Below are 15,117 nucleotides of genomic sequence, written 5' to 3'. Positions count from 1 at the left end.
AGGTCTCTTGTGGGTGTGAAGGGAGTCAAAACTGATGGTGCATTTGACCACTCCCTCTGGCTCAACCTGGTCATCAGGATCCTCTTCAGTTTTCTGGAGAGTCAAAGAAAAGGAGGGAAGAAATACTTTCGATCTTACAAGGTTCTGTTCATGTAACCTTAGAATAAAGATAGAAGGGTCCTTGGTGCACTCTGAGCTTGTTTGTTCTCTTGCAGATGTTTCATTACCAAACTAGGCCACATCATCAGTGCTAGTAGGGAATGAAGTTCATATTGGCCCATTTTCCCCAATTCATATAGCGTGAGGAATTCTGGGAGTTGAAGTCCACCCATCTTCAATTTCCCAAGATTAAGAAATATTGCCCCAAGGGATTCAGAGGCGGGATTGTGGCAGCCATTTTATCTTTATGGACTTCCTCAGGCAGATGCCCTTTCTCTCTTCTTAGCACTCACCATACGGCCTGCTGGAGTCCGAGAAAGAAGTCCCGGATGAAGATATCCAAGACTTTTTAGAAGAACAATCCATCTTAGTAGCTTCTTCTTCTTCTTCCTCCTCCTCCTCTTCACTCGCACCAGCTTTGCCAAGAAGGTTATCAAGCGATGCCAGTCTCCACCTGCCTTCTCCAGAAGATAGCCCAAAGCTGGCTTCTTTCTTCGGGTTGCTGGTAGGTCAAAAATCTGCCCAATCAACCATGCAAACACAATATTTGCCTGCTTCTCTTTGTCACCTGTGTCCAGGTTAACTCAACAAGATCCAGAAGCTGCTCCTTCTTGGTTAGAGGGTCAAGGATTTGTTTGTTCGATTCAGCTGTTAATTCAAGGGCAGGTTTAATTTCCTGCACCTTCAAACTTTCCTTGCAGGATTAAGTGAAGGATGCTGTATTTTTCTGGATGTCGCATCACATGTTAATGGCAGAAATGTTTACAAAATGGAAATGTTTCTTACGGCTGGAAAGGAAAATGATCAGAAAGTCATTGCGTGGTTTATTTTTTTCCTTAGGTGGAATAAAAACTCAGAAACAAAAGTCCTATAATGAGTGGCAGAGAAATTCTATGCTTAAGGGTAGGATGGAAAGGTTCTGAAAGATGCAAAGGCATTTGCGTTTTGTTTTATTTTATATTATATGATATTTTATTGCTTTATTTAATGTTAGTTCCTTGAATTCAGATTTACTTGATGGTTTTCATTCTGAAGCTATTCTCAGATAATACATAAGCCGGGTTTATGATCAATAACATCAAATATGAGCAAAGTGGGGAATCATGTCAGCTTTTAACATAGTCTAATTGTTGTCCAAAAGTACAGTTCCATCAACATCTGCCTTGCTTTGACATCTTCTAGATGAGATGACTACAAAACATTCCACTGGCTCCATATTTAAATATTTGCCATTATAGTCTTGTAAGCCGCCTTGAGTCGCCATGTGCGCATAGGAGGCAATAGGAATTTCCTAAAATAAAGCAAATAAATAAATTGATAGACCTTGTAGAAAACAATTTAAAAAATCAAAATGTATTCCTTTATTAGTAAAGATCTCCTTTATATAGCCGTGTTGTAAAACCAGCTGTTACTGCTGTAATTTTAGGATTTATATCTCAATATTGATATCTTCAAAGTTGTCTCTTCTTGTTCGATGTTTTATGGGATCCTTTTGAAAGGGAAATGAGTGAGGAGCCCAGTGAATGGGTGACAAGGGGTTTGGCCTGATGGTGAATTAAAAACATGCCCTTGTTGGGCTTTTGTGAGAGTGACACCGATTGTGAGCTCATTGCTGGATGGCTGAGCATGGACAAAAGGATACACGTGTTTCTTAAAGTCTGCGAATTAGTCTCTTGATGGGATGGTTTCCATATTGGGGCCAAAATCTACATGCCAACTTCTTTTTTTAAAGCCTTTTAATAAGGCCACTTAATTAATTCCAGCATTGTAAATAATTCTCACTCTATCTTTGTCTTCAGCTTCATTGCTCTTTGCTCTTTTTCCAAGCTGGAAAAAGTGTAACTTTTTTTTCTTAAATTAACACCCACTTCCTATGTTTAGAGTAATGTTTTCAGGAGGTGTGAAGTTAGTGATGATGTTCTAAGCTTCTTCTTCTTCTTCTTCTTCTTCTTCTTCTTCTTCTTCTTCTTCTTCTTCTTCTTCTTCTTCTTCTTCTTCTTCTTCTTCTTCTTCTTCTTCTTCTTCTCCTCCTCCTCCTCCTCCTCCTCCTCCTCCTCCTCCTCCTCCTCCTCCTCCTCCTCCTCTGTATTTTGGATTTTATATTTCATCTTTTGTGTTTTTGTCATGTTTTTATTGAGGTGTGATATGAATGTGCCACACAATAAATAATAATGATTATTCGCCTCTGCTTTTGCCTCTGTCTTTGGCTATTATGAATTATTTCTGTTATATTGGGAGACATATCTGGAAATGCATAGATTGTGTGGCTGGTGAATTCTGGAAGTTGAAATCCACATATCTGAAAGTTGCTAAGATCAGAAATGACCAAATAGAGCCCGAGATTTACAAGGGAAGACATGTTCAATGGCAGCACCAACAATTGTCTCATCCAAATTACTGAATGTCAGAGTACAACAGCTTCAATCTCCATCTTCAATTTGAAGCCTATAAGATGTGATTGAATTGCCAGATAAATTAACATAAAAGGTCTAAATTACAATAAAATGAACATGTTTTGAAAAATGATTTACCTTTGGGGAGCAATGAAATCAGTGGTGTGTTTGTCAAGACAAGGCATTTAAAATCAGCTCTTGTGAAGGCATCCATGTGCAATAAAACTCCAAAGTTGATAATTTGTGATATCACATGTCAGTTATAAAAAGCAAACAATTATAGATTCCTTTTTAATCTATTTGGGGTTTTTCAGCTGAAGAACAAACAAAAGCAAACAACCAGTGAAAACACTCCAATCATTGAGCCCTGAGCTTTGCAATTATTGCACAACAAAAATCTCTTTGGCCAAAGATCTATATTTTTGATTGGAAAGCAAAAATGCTCAAATGAAATAGGAAATGTGTTTCTTTTTCTTTCTTTCTTTCTTTCTTTCTTTCTTTCTTTCTTTCTTTCTTTCTTTCTTTCTTTCTTTCTTTCCTTCCTTCCTTCCTTCCTTCCTTCCTTCCTTCCTTCCTTCCTTCCTTCCTTCCTTCCTTCTTTCTTCCTTTCCTTCTTTCTTTCTCTCTTTCTCTCTCTTTCCTTTCCTCTCCCCTCCTCTCCTCTCCTCTCCTTCCCTTTCCTTGTTCCCTTTCCTAGCTGTGGGGGGTGAGGGTGGCCTGTTGGTATCTAGATGGACCTCATTTGCCAAATGTTTGAGCCAGATTTGCAAATAATTTTTGAATTTAGACCATGGGTATATATATATATATATATATATATACATTCATATAATGTGTACTGCAGCTTGTGGAGCCTGGAGAGTTTGGGATAATTTTATTTATTTTTATTTATTTATTTTTGTCAATTGCTTACAACATAATAGGTATAAGTAAAAACATATTTATGAATACATGGATACATATAAGAAAAATAAAAAATAAAAGAAACAATAGGACAGGGACGATAGGCACGTTGGTGCGCTTATGCACGCCCCCCTACAGACCTCTTAGGAAAGGGGTGAGGTCATGTTTTTTGAAGTGTAAAAGATAATAAATCTGCAAATATGTTGAAATTGGGGGGGAAAGAAATCAGAAATCAAGAGATCCTGGATCAGAGTGGAGGCTTCTGATGAGTTTCGGCGAGAAGTACGATGTTAGAACAGATGTTTCTCAAGGCAGGGCTTTTTTTCATCTTGCCTTTTTATTAAAAACCTTCCCTTCCTTCCAGATGAGTCTCAGTTTCAAATATTAGGGGAGTTTCATGAGAATGTGATCTAAATTAAGACAGTGGAAAGTGACAAAACGCCTCTGTGATAAATAAGTGGGAAAATAAAAAAAATAAAAAAAGGAGGAGAAAATAAGGCGTGGAAAGGAAAAAAAAAAGAAGAAAAGAAAATACTTTCTAGGAAAGAGAGAAGTGCAAAGCCAGCTCAACAAACAGATTACAAAGCGGGCTGAAAGCCTTTGTTCTCCCCTCTTTATTCAAAGAAACTCAATCAGGCATCCACCTACAGAAAAGCATGGCAGGAATTTACTAGCCAAACTTTCACCACAAACAGCCGAACAATGCTTTGGCTTGACGCAGCATTAACTTAATGTAGTCTTCAGATTTTCTTTGTTGACCCTTCTTTCATGCAGAAAGAGGCAAAAGACGAGGGGTTTTTTTGGGGGAAAGTAGCCTGTAGATCCAGAAGGGTTAAAACCCCGCAACGCTGGGGATTGGATAGAAAAGGGTCAGCTTCGAAAACTCAGGGTGATGTTGGTAGGAGCCGCTGGAGATGGAAAGGAGAGAATGATGGATGAGGAATTTCTGGACAATGTTTTTGCAGTAATGGTGGTTGGTTTTTTTTTTTTTGAAAAAAAGTTTTATTGACTTTAACAACGAACAAAAACACATAAAACATGAAACATAAAAGCATCACCCTCCTTCATAAATTTACAGACAGTGTATCGGTTGGTTTACCACTTTTTTTGTGCATCCATTTCATAGTCTCCATTGTAGTTATATTACATAATAGCTCATATTATCAATCAACAATTATATAGCCTAATATCATTACTAAACAATCATTTGACTATAATTTTGTTAAGTCATACTTTAACGAGATAACTATAATTTGTTTAATTTATTTTACAACGAATCATAAAGTCATACCAAGTCTATCTTAATAAAATTTTATAAAAATAGTATACAGTAACGGTGGTGGTTGTTGTTAGTTGCAAAGCCGTGTCTGACCCATCATGGCCCCATGGACAACATTCCTCCAGGCCTTCCTCTCCTCCACCATCTTCTGGAGTCCATTTAAGCTCACCACGACTGCTTCCGTGACTCCATCCAGCCGCCTCCTTCTCTCTGCCATCCACTTCTTCTATTGCCCTCAATTCAGGGGTTGGATTCTACCGGTTCGGACTGGTTCGATAGACCTGGTTGTTATGATTCTGCACAAATCGTGCCCCTGGCTGGCCCCTCCCCTATCTCCCTTCCCCTCTTCACCCAGTCAGTCCTTATTGCACATGCCCAATAGCGCTGACTGTGTTCTTCTCCACCCAGTCACTCCTTAAGGTATTTTTCCTCCTCCCAACAATCAGCTGTTCCTAGGATCAACTGTGCCAGGATCCCGCCCCCCGCTTCCTTACTGCTTCACCCCTGAGACCCAGGGGGCCCAAAAATGGAGCACAGGGGGTGTTTCACCCTCCCGGCTCTGTTTTTTGCCTTCCTGGGCCCCAGGGAAGCCTTCTGGGACCAAAAATGCCCCCCCAGGAGGCTTCCCTGGGGCCCAGAAGGCCAAAAAAAATTGGGGGGTAGGGGAAATGCTTCAACAAAAAAGCCACACCCACCCAGTCACATGGCCATGCCCACCTAGCCATGCTCACCTAGCCACGCCCACAGAACCGGTTGTTAAAAACATTTGAATCCCACCCCTGCCTCAATTGTCCCCAGCATTCGGCTGTTCTCCTTTTCATGAGGTGGCCAAAGTCTTTGAGTTTCACTTTAGGATCTGGCCTTCTGAAGAGCAATCGGGGTTGATCTTCTCTAGGACTGACCGGTTGGATCACCTTGCAGTAATTGACCGAGTCCTAAACAATGCCGTGGAGATCAAATGGGGGAGGAAACCGGTTGATGCGTCAAAGGTGTTTTCCCAAAAGGCAGCTGGATTTTCTTGAGTTTTTTTCCCCGCCCTGAAAACATTTTGCTTCTCTATTTGAAATACTTTATTGGGTTTTTTTCTTTTTACATAATTCAATTACTTCATAAACAGTACTGTGACATTTTATATATATTCACATATCCCATCCGATACAATCTATACATATTATTTCTATATCTCCTATACCTATTATATACATTTTCTTTTCTTATTTCTGTTGTCAATCCAATGATACCATTTCTCCCATATTGCATAGTATTCTGAATCTACTTTTCCTTTTAATTCCATGTTATCCATTTCCGTGCATTCAATTTTAAAAAATTACTAAACCTTTGGATGGTATGCAATCTTTCTTCCAATATTGCGCATAGGAAAACCTTGCTGCTGTTAATAAGTGTAACACCAAATACTTTTTATCTTTCTATTGTAATTCCTTTTTTATTATCCCTAAAAGAAATAGTTCTGGAACAAAAACTATTTGACTTCCAATTAACTCCTGTAGCCACATTTGTATTATCTTCCAATATTTTTTCGCTTCAGGGCATAACCACCATGTATGAAAGAAAGTACCTTGTTTTTGTCCACATTTGCAGCAGTTTGATTTTAAATTTGGATAAATCTTAACCAACGTTTTCAAAGAAAAAAGTCGGGAAGCCCAGTTGCCTTTTGGAAAAAGCACTTTTGGAACAACCATGACCCGGATGATTGAAGATCTCCATAGACCAGCTGGTTGAAGGTTCAAGGCAGAAGGCACCCAGCGGGACAGAAAAGCAGAGCGACCCACAACCATTTTATCCTGGGTAAATGCAAAGCCCCACAATTTTTTTTGGCCTCTGTTTGCAATTTAGCCCTTTGTGCTTCTCCTTGCTTCAGTTGGTCACGGGGATCCGACGGTTTCAAGCTTTTCACAGGAACCTCACAGTACGTGCCAGGAAATCTGAGGTCCAGGCAGTGGGGAATTAGAAAGGGATTAGCAAAAGCTACAGCCGAGGCAGAGTGAATGAGGGCTAAGCCATATTTTTTTTTCTCTTTTTACTTCTTCATCAAATCTGTCCAGATAATGTATTTGCAGGCATGAGCAGGGACCCTGAGCTGGTTGCAAAGAAGCCCCTTGTGGAAATAGACATTTGAAATGAGCCTGCTATTACACAATGCGCAAGAGACCCGCGAAGCTGTGACGCCTTATACTAACCTTTCTGTGCACTGGAATGGATTAAATTGTGGCAGGAGAGTTTTGTGCCATAAGGATTAAAATCTTGGTTCTCTCTAATGCAGGGGTCCCCAAACTTGGCAACTGTTAAGACTTGTGGACTTCAACTCCCAGAATTCTCCAGCCAGCTATGAAGTCCACAAGTCTCACCTAAAGTACTGCATCCAGTTTTGGTCCCCGCACTATAAAAAGGATGTTGAGACTCTAGAAGAAGTGCAGAGAAGAGCAACCAGGATGATGAGGGGACTGGAGGCTAAAACATACGATGAACGGTTGCAGGAACTGGGACTGTCTAGTCTAGGGAAGAGAAGGACGAGGGGAGACAGGAGAGGAGTCTTCCAATATTTGAAGGGCTGCCCCAGAGAGGAGGAAGGGGTCAAGCTATTTTCCTAAGTACCCAAAGATCAGACAAGGAATAATGGATGGAAACTGAACAAGGAGAGATTCAACCTGGAAATAAGGAGAAAATTTCTGACAGTGAGAACAATCAATCAGTGGAACAGAAGTTGCCCTCAGAAGTTGTGGGAGCTTCATCACTGGAGGCTTTCAAGAAGAGACTGGACTGCCATCAGTCAGAAATGGTGTAGGGTCTCCTTCTTGGGTGAGGAGGGGGTGGGACTAGATGACCTACAAGGTGCCTTCCAATTGTGTTAATCTGTAATTTCATATGGCCACAGATACAATTGTATGAAATCTGTCTTGGCCAAACAGATGGACCCTGCTTTCTCTGGGCTGCGTAAGCGTATAAACACCACAGCACAATTTGCAAGCTTTTGGAGTGCCTGTCAAGCCCGGGAGATGAATTGATCGGCAGGCCTTGTTGAGCTGGGAGGCAGAAGATGAAAAGGCCACACCACACAGAGACCTCTTTTACAATGAGGCACCCCCCCACCCACACTCCTCAAGGCCAGCTTGAACAAATGATGACTTACGTTCAATCTAAGCTGTGTGCACTTTTCTACATTCCAATTCTGAGACACAAAAGCAAGCCGGGGAGGAAGGAAGGAAGGAAGGAAGGAAAGGAGGAGGGAGGGAGGGAGGGAGGGAGGGAGGGAGGAAGGAAGGAAGGAAGGAAGGAAGGAAGGAAGGAAGGAAGGAAGGAAGGAAGGAAGGAAGGACAAACTGCAGGTGAGGAACCCAGAGGTCAGCCTTGAGAAGATGCAACGAAGGTTAAAGGAAGGAAGGAAGGAAGGAAGGAAGGAAGGAAGGAAGGAAGGAAGGAAGGAAGGAAGGAAGGAAGGAAGGAAGGAAGGAAGGAAGGACAAACTGCAGGTGAGGAACCCAGAGGTCAGCCTTGAGAAGATGCAACGAGGGTTAAAGGAAGGAAGGAAGGAAGGAAGGAAGGAAGGAAGGAAGGAAGGACAAACTGCAGGTGAGGAACCCAGAGGTCAGCCTTGAGAAGATGCAATGAGGGTTAACCTGAATGGGCTCCCTGGGGAGAAAACGCTCCCGCCTTTGATTGCACCCTGAGCTGCAATCACTTGCAAAACCTGTAATGCATTACAGAAAGGTAATTATGAGGTATTCACGAAGAGCTCTTTTTCTGGATAATAATCGTGCAGCTAGTGACAAATGCCCGCCTGTGCAAGAGACTTAAATGGGCTTAAAAGGGGGAGAAATTGCTTTCTTTTTTAAAAATACACTGGAAAGGGGTGGGGGTTGGGTAATGCTTTCTATTATATAGAGGATGGGAAGGGGGGGGGAAGAGGAGGGGGCTTTGCCAAAGCAAGAGAAACAACTGGAAGGCTGTTTCTCGCCGAGAAAGAGGAAGGCAATGCGCATGGCATTGAGCCAACGCTTCGTAATTATTCGCCAGATAAATTGGGCCAATTTTGCCCAAATGGGTTGGAATGAATGGCACGAGAAAGGATCGCTCGACGGGGCTTCCAAGAATCAGAGTCGCTTCTCTCCCTTGGATAAAAATGGCTTAGTCGTTCATTTTTCCTTGGGAAATATCCTCTTTTTTTTCCCCTCCCTGGACTTGACAGGGAAAAAGGACGGATCCAGAGGTGGCATTCAGCAGGTTGAAACAAGTTCTGGAGAACCGGTAGCGGAAATTTTGAGCGGTTCCAAGAACCGGCAAATCTCACCTCCGACTGGCCCCGCCAACCCCATTTCTTCTCCGCCTCCCCATTGAGTCCCAGCTGATCAGCTGGGTCTCCTTTGGTTGCCCTACCCTGGAGAACGGAGCTGGAAAGCAGGTTAGTGGGGTGGGGAGGGAAGGGGGATTTTGCAGTATCCTTCCCCTGCCACGCCCACCAAGCCACGCCCACCATGCTTATCAAGCCACACCCACAGAACCAGGAGTAAAAAAAATTGGAATCCCACCACTGGACAGAACCAACTCGATTCCAGGAAGTGCCAAAGAGCTCCTGAAAGAGTGCAAAGGGCAACATTTGGTGACATCCAACCACATTGTTCAATTGCTCCCAAGTGATCAATATGCCAAAAAGAAAAAAAGACAAGAAAAAGATGGAAGAAGGACGAGCTCCGTGGCAGAAACAAGGATAAACTCTTATCGTGCTAGGTTTATTGGCCATCTTCCCAGCTGGCTTCTGCCGACCATAGTTAAAGGAAGAAGCTGGATTCATTTAACGAACACGTGATTTGTTTCAGGAAATCACGGCAGAATAAAAGCTAGTAAAATTGGATGTGTCTCTCTCCATGACTGCCTCTCTTAGCGACAGACATTCTAGTTGCAATTGGGGCTCGTACGTCAATAACTATTCGTATAAGTGAAGGTTGAGGAGCTTCTTACAGAATACCAGTTGCTAAATTTAGCCTAAATTCTTAGATTTATTGAAGTTGGGATAACTTAAGAGTAGAACAGAGGTGGGATTCAGCCGGTTCTGACATGTTCTGGAGAACCGGTAGGAGAAATTCTGAGTGGTTCGGAGAACCGGCCATTCCCACCTCTGACTGGCCCCGCCCCCATCTCTTCTCCGCCTCCCTGAGTCCCAGATGATTGGCTGTCTCTCCTTTTGTTGCCCTGCACAGGAGAACGGAGCTGGAAAGCAGGTCAGTGAGGAGGGGAGAGAATGGGGATTTTGCAGTATATCCTTCCCCTGCCACACCCACCAAGCCAGGCCCACAGAACCGGTAGTAAAAAAATTTGAGTCCCACCACTGGAATAGAATACAGCTGGAAGGGACTTTGAAGGTCTTCTAGTCTAGCCCCCTGCTCAAAGAGGAGAACTGTACTATAAAGTGGCTGTCCAGTCTCTTCTTAAAACCTCCAGTGATGGAGTAACCACAACTTCTAGTGGCAAGCTGTTCCACTAGTTAATTGTCCTCACTATTAAGAAGTTTCTCCTTAATTCCAGGTTGCTTCTCTCCTTGATCAGTTTCCATCCATTGTTTCTTGTCCGGCCTTCTTTGGTGCTTTGGAGAATAATTTGACCCCCCTCCTCCTCTCTGAGGCAGCCCCTCAAATCCTGGAACGTTGCTATCATGTCACTCCTAATTCTTCTTTTCTCTAGACTAGCCAGACCCAAAATCTGCAGCCATCTTTCACATGTTTTAGTCTCCGGGACTTTGATCGTCTTAGTGGCTCTTCTCTAAACTTTTTCCAAACTCTCAACATCTTTTTTTGGGGTGGGGGAGTTTGGTGGCCAAAATTGGTTGCAGAATTCCAGGTGGGGTCTTCTGTCTAAGAGGGATAGTTTCTTAGTTTCTCCTTTCCCTGACCTTGTTCAACAGGGTGGGCTTGTCACATGAAAAAACACAGATGAATAAATACACGTTTAGCGCTTCCTTTTTTTTTAAAAAAAGCGTCCAGTGTACCTGAAATATAAACATTGGATCCCGGTGTCTGGGGAGTTTAGTCTTCTTCTCCCCAACAGTTCAACCTCAAAGTAAGCGACAGCCTCAAAGTCAGGATGGCGTCACCTAATTTGACAGCGAAACATTTATTTTCAGCGAAGACCCCGAAGTCTTGGCTGAGGCAGCCTGCGTGATTCACTTAAGAACCACACAATTTGCTTAATAAGTGTAGCCAAAAAGGTCATAAAATCAGGGCTGACACACTTAACAAGTGCCTTGTGTCAGCTTTGGAAGCCATATTGAGACCAGACACTTCCACACTGTCACATTCTTGAGCCTGGGAAAATGGGAGGGGGGGAATTTTGGGGAGCGCATGTGGTTAGACATAATAACATTCTTCTGCTAAGTCAAGGTCATGTTATTTCTGCACCTGGGTGAGGTGATGTCTCAAGTTGGTTCTGGAGAACCGGTAGCGGACATTTTGAGAAGTTCGGGGAACCGGCCAATCCCACCTCTGACTGGCCCGCCTCCTTCTCTTCTCCGCCTCCCACTGAGTCCCAGCTGATTGGCTGGGTCTTCTTTTGTTGCCCTGCACAGGAGAACGGAGCTGGAAAGCAGGTTAGTGGGGTGGAGACGGAATGGGGATTTTGCAGTATCCTTCCCTTGTCATGCCCACCAAGCCATGCCCACAGAACTGGCAGTAAAAATTTTTGAATCCCACCACTGAATTTTGCAGTCTTCCGCTATTTTGATGGCTAGTCAGAAAGTCAACAGGCGTAACTAATTTGCCTTAAATTATCTCTCCTCGGTGCCCCCCAGCTATTCATCGATGCTACATCCAATTATGCAGTGTTGATAATTGCCGTATCATCTGTTTTGTTTCCGGAGCTGACATCCAGCTAGGTCCCACGCTTTTACTGAGCCTCCTTGATTAAAATTTTCTTTTCCTTAGGTCAGATGTTGGCAAGGGAACAAACACCTCAGCCTGCTAATTGCTTTCTGCAAAAAAAAAAAAAAAAAACACCCCAAAAAATAAACCACCCAAGACGCCCCGATGTCATATGTTAAGGACCTGATCCTTGGCAAAATGCTTTGAGTAATTCAAGGATTTATCCCACCTCTCTGGAGAAAGGAGATTGGAATTGCTGGGGTGGGGGGAATAAATGACTCCCCACTTTTAAAATTCCCTCCTAAAGTTCATTGCTTTCCGAGTTTTCCACCTCCTTTCTTGCAATGTTCCTCGATAAAATTGCTTCCGAGGTTTCAAGTCAGTGGATGAGCCAGGATGGAGCCTGCACCATTCCAGCTGGGCATTAATAGACCTTCAAATAAGATTTCACAGCTTTAAATTGGATTGTTTGGAGCGCTGGGGTTACCCTAGAGAGTGCAAAAGAACAGGGGGGGGGCTGCCTAACTCACCCACCCACATACCTCACCATGCAACCGTTAGGTTTTGCAAAAGCGAACCGAATTGTAAAGTAAACAAAGCAAGCTTGCTGTGTGTGTGTGTGAGAGAGAGAGAGAGAGAGAGAGGGAGAAAGGAAAATATGGCAGAAAACTCGGTTGCTAATATTCCTTGTTACACTCTTGACAATAATCAGCCAAAACGAGCAACGGAAGAGTTTACAAATCATTTGTAAGCCTAACGGGAGACAAATTAACATAGCAACCTGCTAAAAATCAGAAACTAAAATTGTTTTTTTCCGCCATCCGTTGCTTTTCTATGAGGTGGTTTGCCTTGACTTAGAGACTTAAAAGGAATGTTGGAGGCCTTGCCAAGACAAAGGTCCATCCATCTCAAGGCCCCACTGTTTTTCCACTTTTTTTGAATGTAAAAGTAAAGGTTCCCCTCGCACCTACGTGCTAGTTGTTTCCAGCTCCAGGGGGTGGTGCTCATCTCCGTTACAAAGCCAAAGAGCCAGCGCTGTCCAAAGACGTTTCCATGGTCATGTGGCCGGCATGACTAAATGCCGAAGGCGCACGGAACACTGTTACCTTCCCACCAAAATGGTTCCTTATTTTTCTACTTGCATTTTTTACATGCTTTTGAACTGCTAGGTTGGCAGAAGCTGGGGCAAGGAATGGGAGCTCACTCCATCACATGGTGCTAGGGATTCGAACCGATGAACTGCCGACCTTTCTGATCGACGAGCTCAGCGTTTTAGCCACTGAGCCACTGTGTGCCTTTTTTATGACGAAGACCTAAATGGGAGCAGCAAAAGTTTTAGTACTTGGTTGTTTTGTTGCAGGTGTTGCCTTACCCAACTAGGTAACATCATCAGTGCTAGCAAGGAGTTGGGTTTCCAAGCCACTTATATATAAACAGAGGGGAAAAAAACAATTCCCTTCTAGTACTGATGTTACTTAGTTTGGGTAATGACACATCTTAGTTTGGGTAATTACACATCCAACTGTGCTTAGCGAGCACCAAGGACCCTTCCTTTCAATATTGAGTTATAAATATTCTCCTTTATGGGAGTTTTAGTAACCAAGGATTGCATGTAGTTTTTTGGGGGGAGGTTCAAGGACTGGTGGAAAATTAGATAGTTGGGACTGTATCTTTCAAAGGGCAAGATGAGCATTTTCAGGACTTTCCCACTAAATTATGGGGTGAGCAGAGAAATTTGAAGGGGGTTCCGTGTTTTAAAAATTATTTTAAGCCAGAAACTTGGAACTTGCGTTACCATATCTACATGTTTCCCATTTTGAAAAGATTTTTAGCAAGAAAAATAAAAGATTGGAAGAACGAAGAAAATCAAGAGATGTATGTTGACTTCCTACAACTGGTCTAGCATAATTTTGTGCTCTTTGTCAGAAACTAGACTTGTGTTCCTTTTCCTTGGTCGCTTCTTGTCTATCTGTTTTGTTTATGTTTGCTACGGCTATATTTAGTTCACACAAGGACTTTTCATCTGGTTTTACTACTGCCCAGGGAACCGTTGAGTTAAGAAAGCTTACGCTGCAATCACTTCATCTTCATATTATTTTATGACGTCTCCAGAGAAGAATAACGCTGGTGTGTTGCAACAACTGATCATAAATCACACATGGGGCTGGGTGGGGGGGAGGTTTGCATCTTGTCGAAGGAGATCTAACAAGAAGAGGCGATTCCTGGCTCTGTGAAACACGTTCTGATATTATGTGATCAAGTTGGAGAAACAGATCACCCCAAAGTCCTGGAATTAATGGGATCAATTGAAAAAGAGTTAAATCAGAAGATTCACAACCGGTGCAATTGTGCAAGTGTTATGCCGTGTCTTCCGGAGCAATTTGATTACACAATCTCTTTCTTCATTGTAATTCTGAATGTGACAAAAGACAGAAATGACGAAACACACATGCAATCGGCATGGTGACTGTCCTGAATTCGATATCCTTTTGATTATAACAGAACAACAGCCTTGGAAGGAACCTTACAGGTCTTCTAGTCCAACTGCCTGCTCAGGCAGCAGATCCTATATCATTCTGGACAAGTCGATATCCAACCTTTTCTTAAAAACCTCCAGTGATGGAGCACCCAAAACTTTTGAAGGCAAGGCATTCCACTGGTTAATTATTCTGTTGGGAAGTTCTAGGTTGCTTCTCTCTTTGACTAGTTTCCATCCATTGTTTCTTGTCTTCTGGTGCTTTGGAAGATAAGTTGACCCCCTCAAATCCTATCATGTCATCCTAGCCCTTTCTTTTAATTAAAATGAAAAATTGTAATAAGCTCCCCACTGTATGGCCCTGGCTTATCTCTCTCTTTGGCCAGACGTATAGTAGATGGAATCAAAGTTCACACCTGCAGCCTTCTAGGCACTGCTGACCCACAATTCTCTACAGCCCTACCCGACCCTTCCTCAGTCCATTCTCTACACTTCAAACCAAGAGTCTTTTAAGCTTTGGAGACTGGGTAGCGTGCTCCATCAAGTATCAAACAGGAAGTTCTTGAGAAGGTGCACGGAACACCCACGTCTGTTCATTGTTGCCCATTTTGCCAGGCAACCCTATAAAAAAAAATCTTTAAAAATATACCCAGAATGCCTTGGTAGTTGTCAAGGTGAGATCATGTTGGCCTCGGAAGGGTGACACTGATGACATCACAAGCAGTCAGTTGTGATGGAACCAACCAGCTTCCGTTCAACTCCACCGTGGTTCAGTAGACACGTTCCTTGGCCAAACCTCCAGCTAATGATGGAGAAGCTCCCTAGAAGCTAGAATGGAGCAAGCCCTCTTCTCTTTTAAAGTGCTGGAAGCAACTGTGATGATAAACGCTGCAGCTGGGTCACACTTTCACACCCAAAAAGTAGTACTGTAAGAAAGTATTCTGAAATAACAGACCAAGGAATCCAGAATTGCCTGAAGAAATGGCTGATGAAACTGATGAAGAGACATCTAACTTGGAGGTGAGTTGACCTGTTTCTCCG

At 42.9% G+C, this 15,117-nt stretch overlaps 1 protein-coding gene across 1 annotated transcript in view; it reads left to right on the top strand.

Annotated features, from left to right (window-relative positions):
- The window catches only part of CCDC33 (coiled-coil domain containing 33), a 100,117-nt gene that overhangs the window by 3,080 nt on the left and 81,920 nt on the right, over positions 1–15,117 (top strand). Inside the window, exon 3 of the mRNA XM_087941566.1 lies at positions 446–664. Coding sequence (XP_087797692.1) covers positions 446–664 — 219 coding nt within the window. The remainder of the gene's footprint in view (positions 1–445; positions 665–15,117) is intronic.

The sequence above is a fragment of the Pseudonaja textilis genome, chromosome 13, assembly GCF_049901715.1.
Source record: "Pseudonaja textilis isolate UNSWEBS1 chromosome 13, rPseTex1.2, whole genome shotgun sequence".
Taxonomy (NCBI): Eukaryota; Metazoa; Chordata; class Lepidosauria; order Squamata; family Elapidae; genus Pseudonaja; species Pseudonaja textilis.
This window is presented reverse-complemented; position numbering and strand designations above follow the sequence as displayed.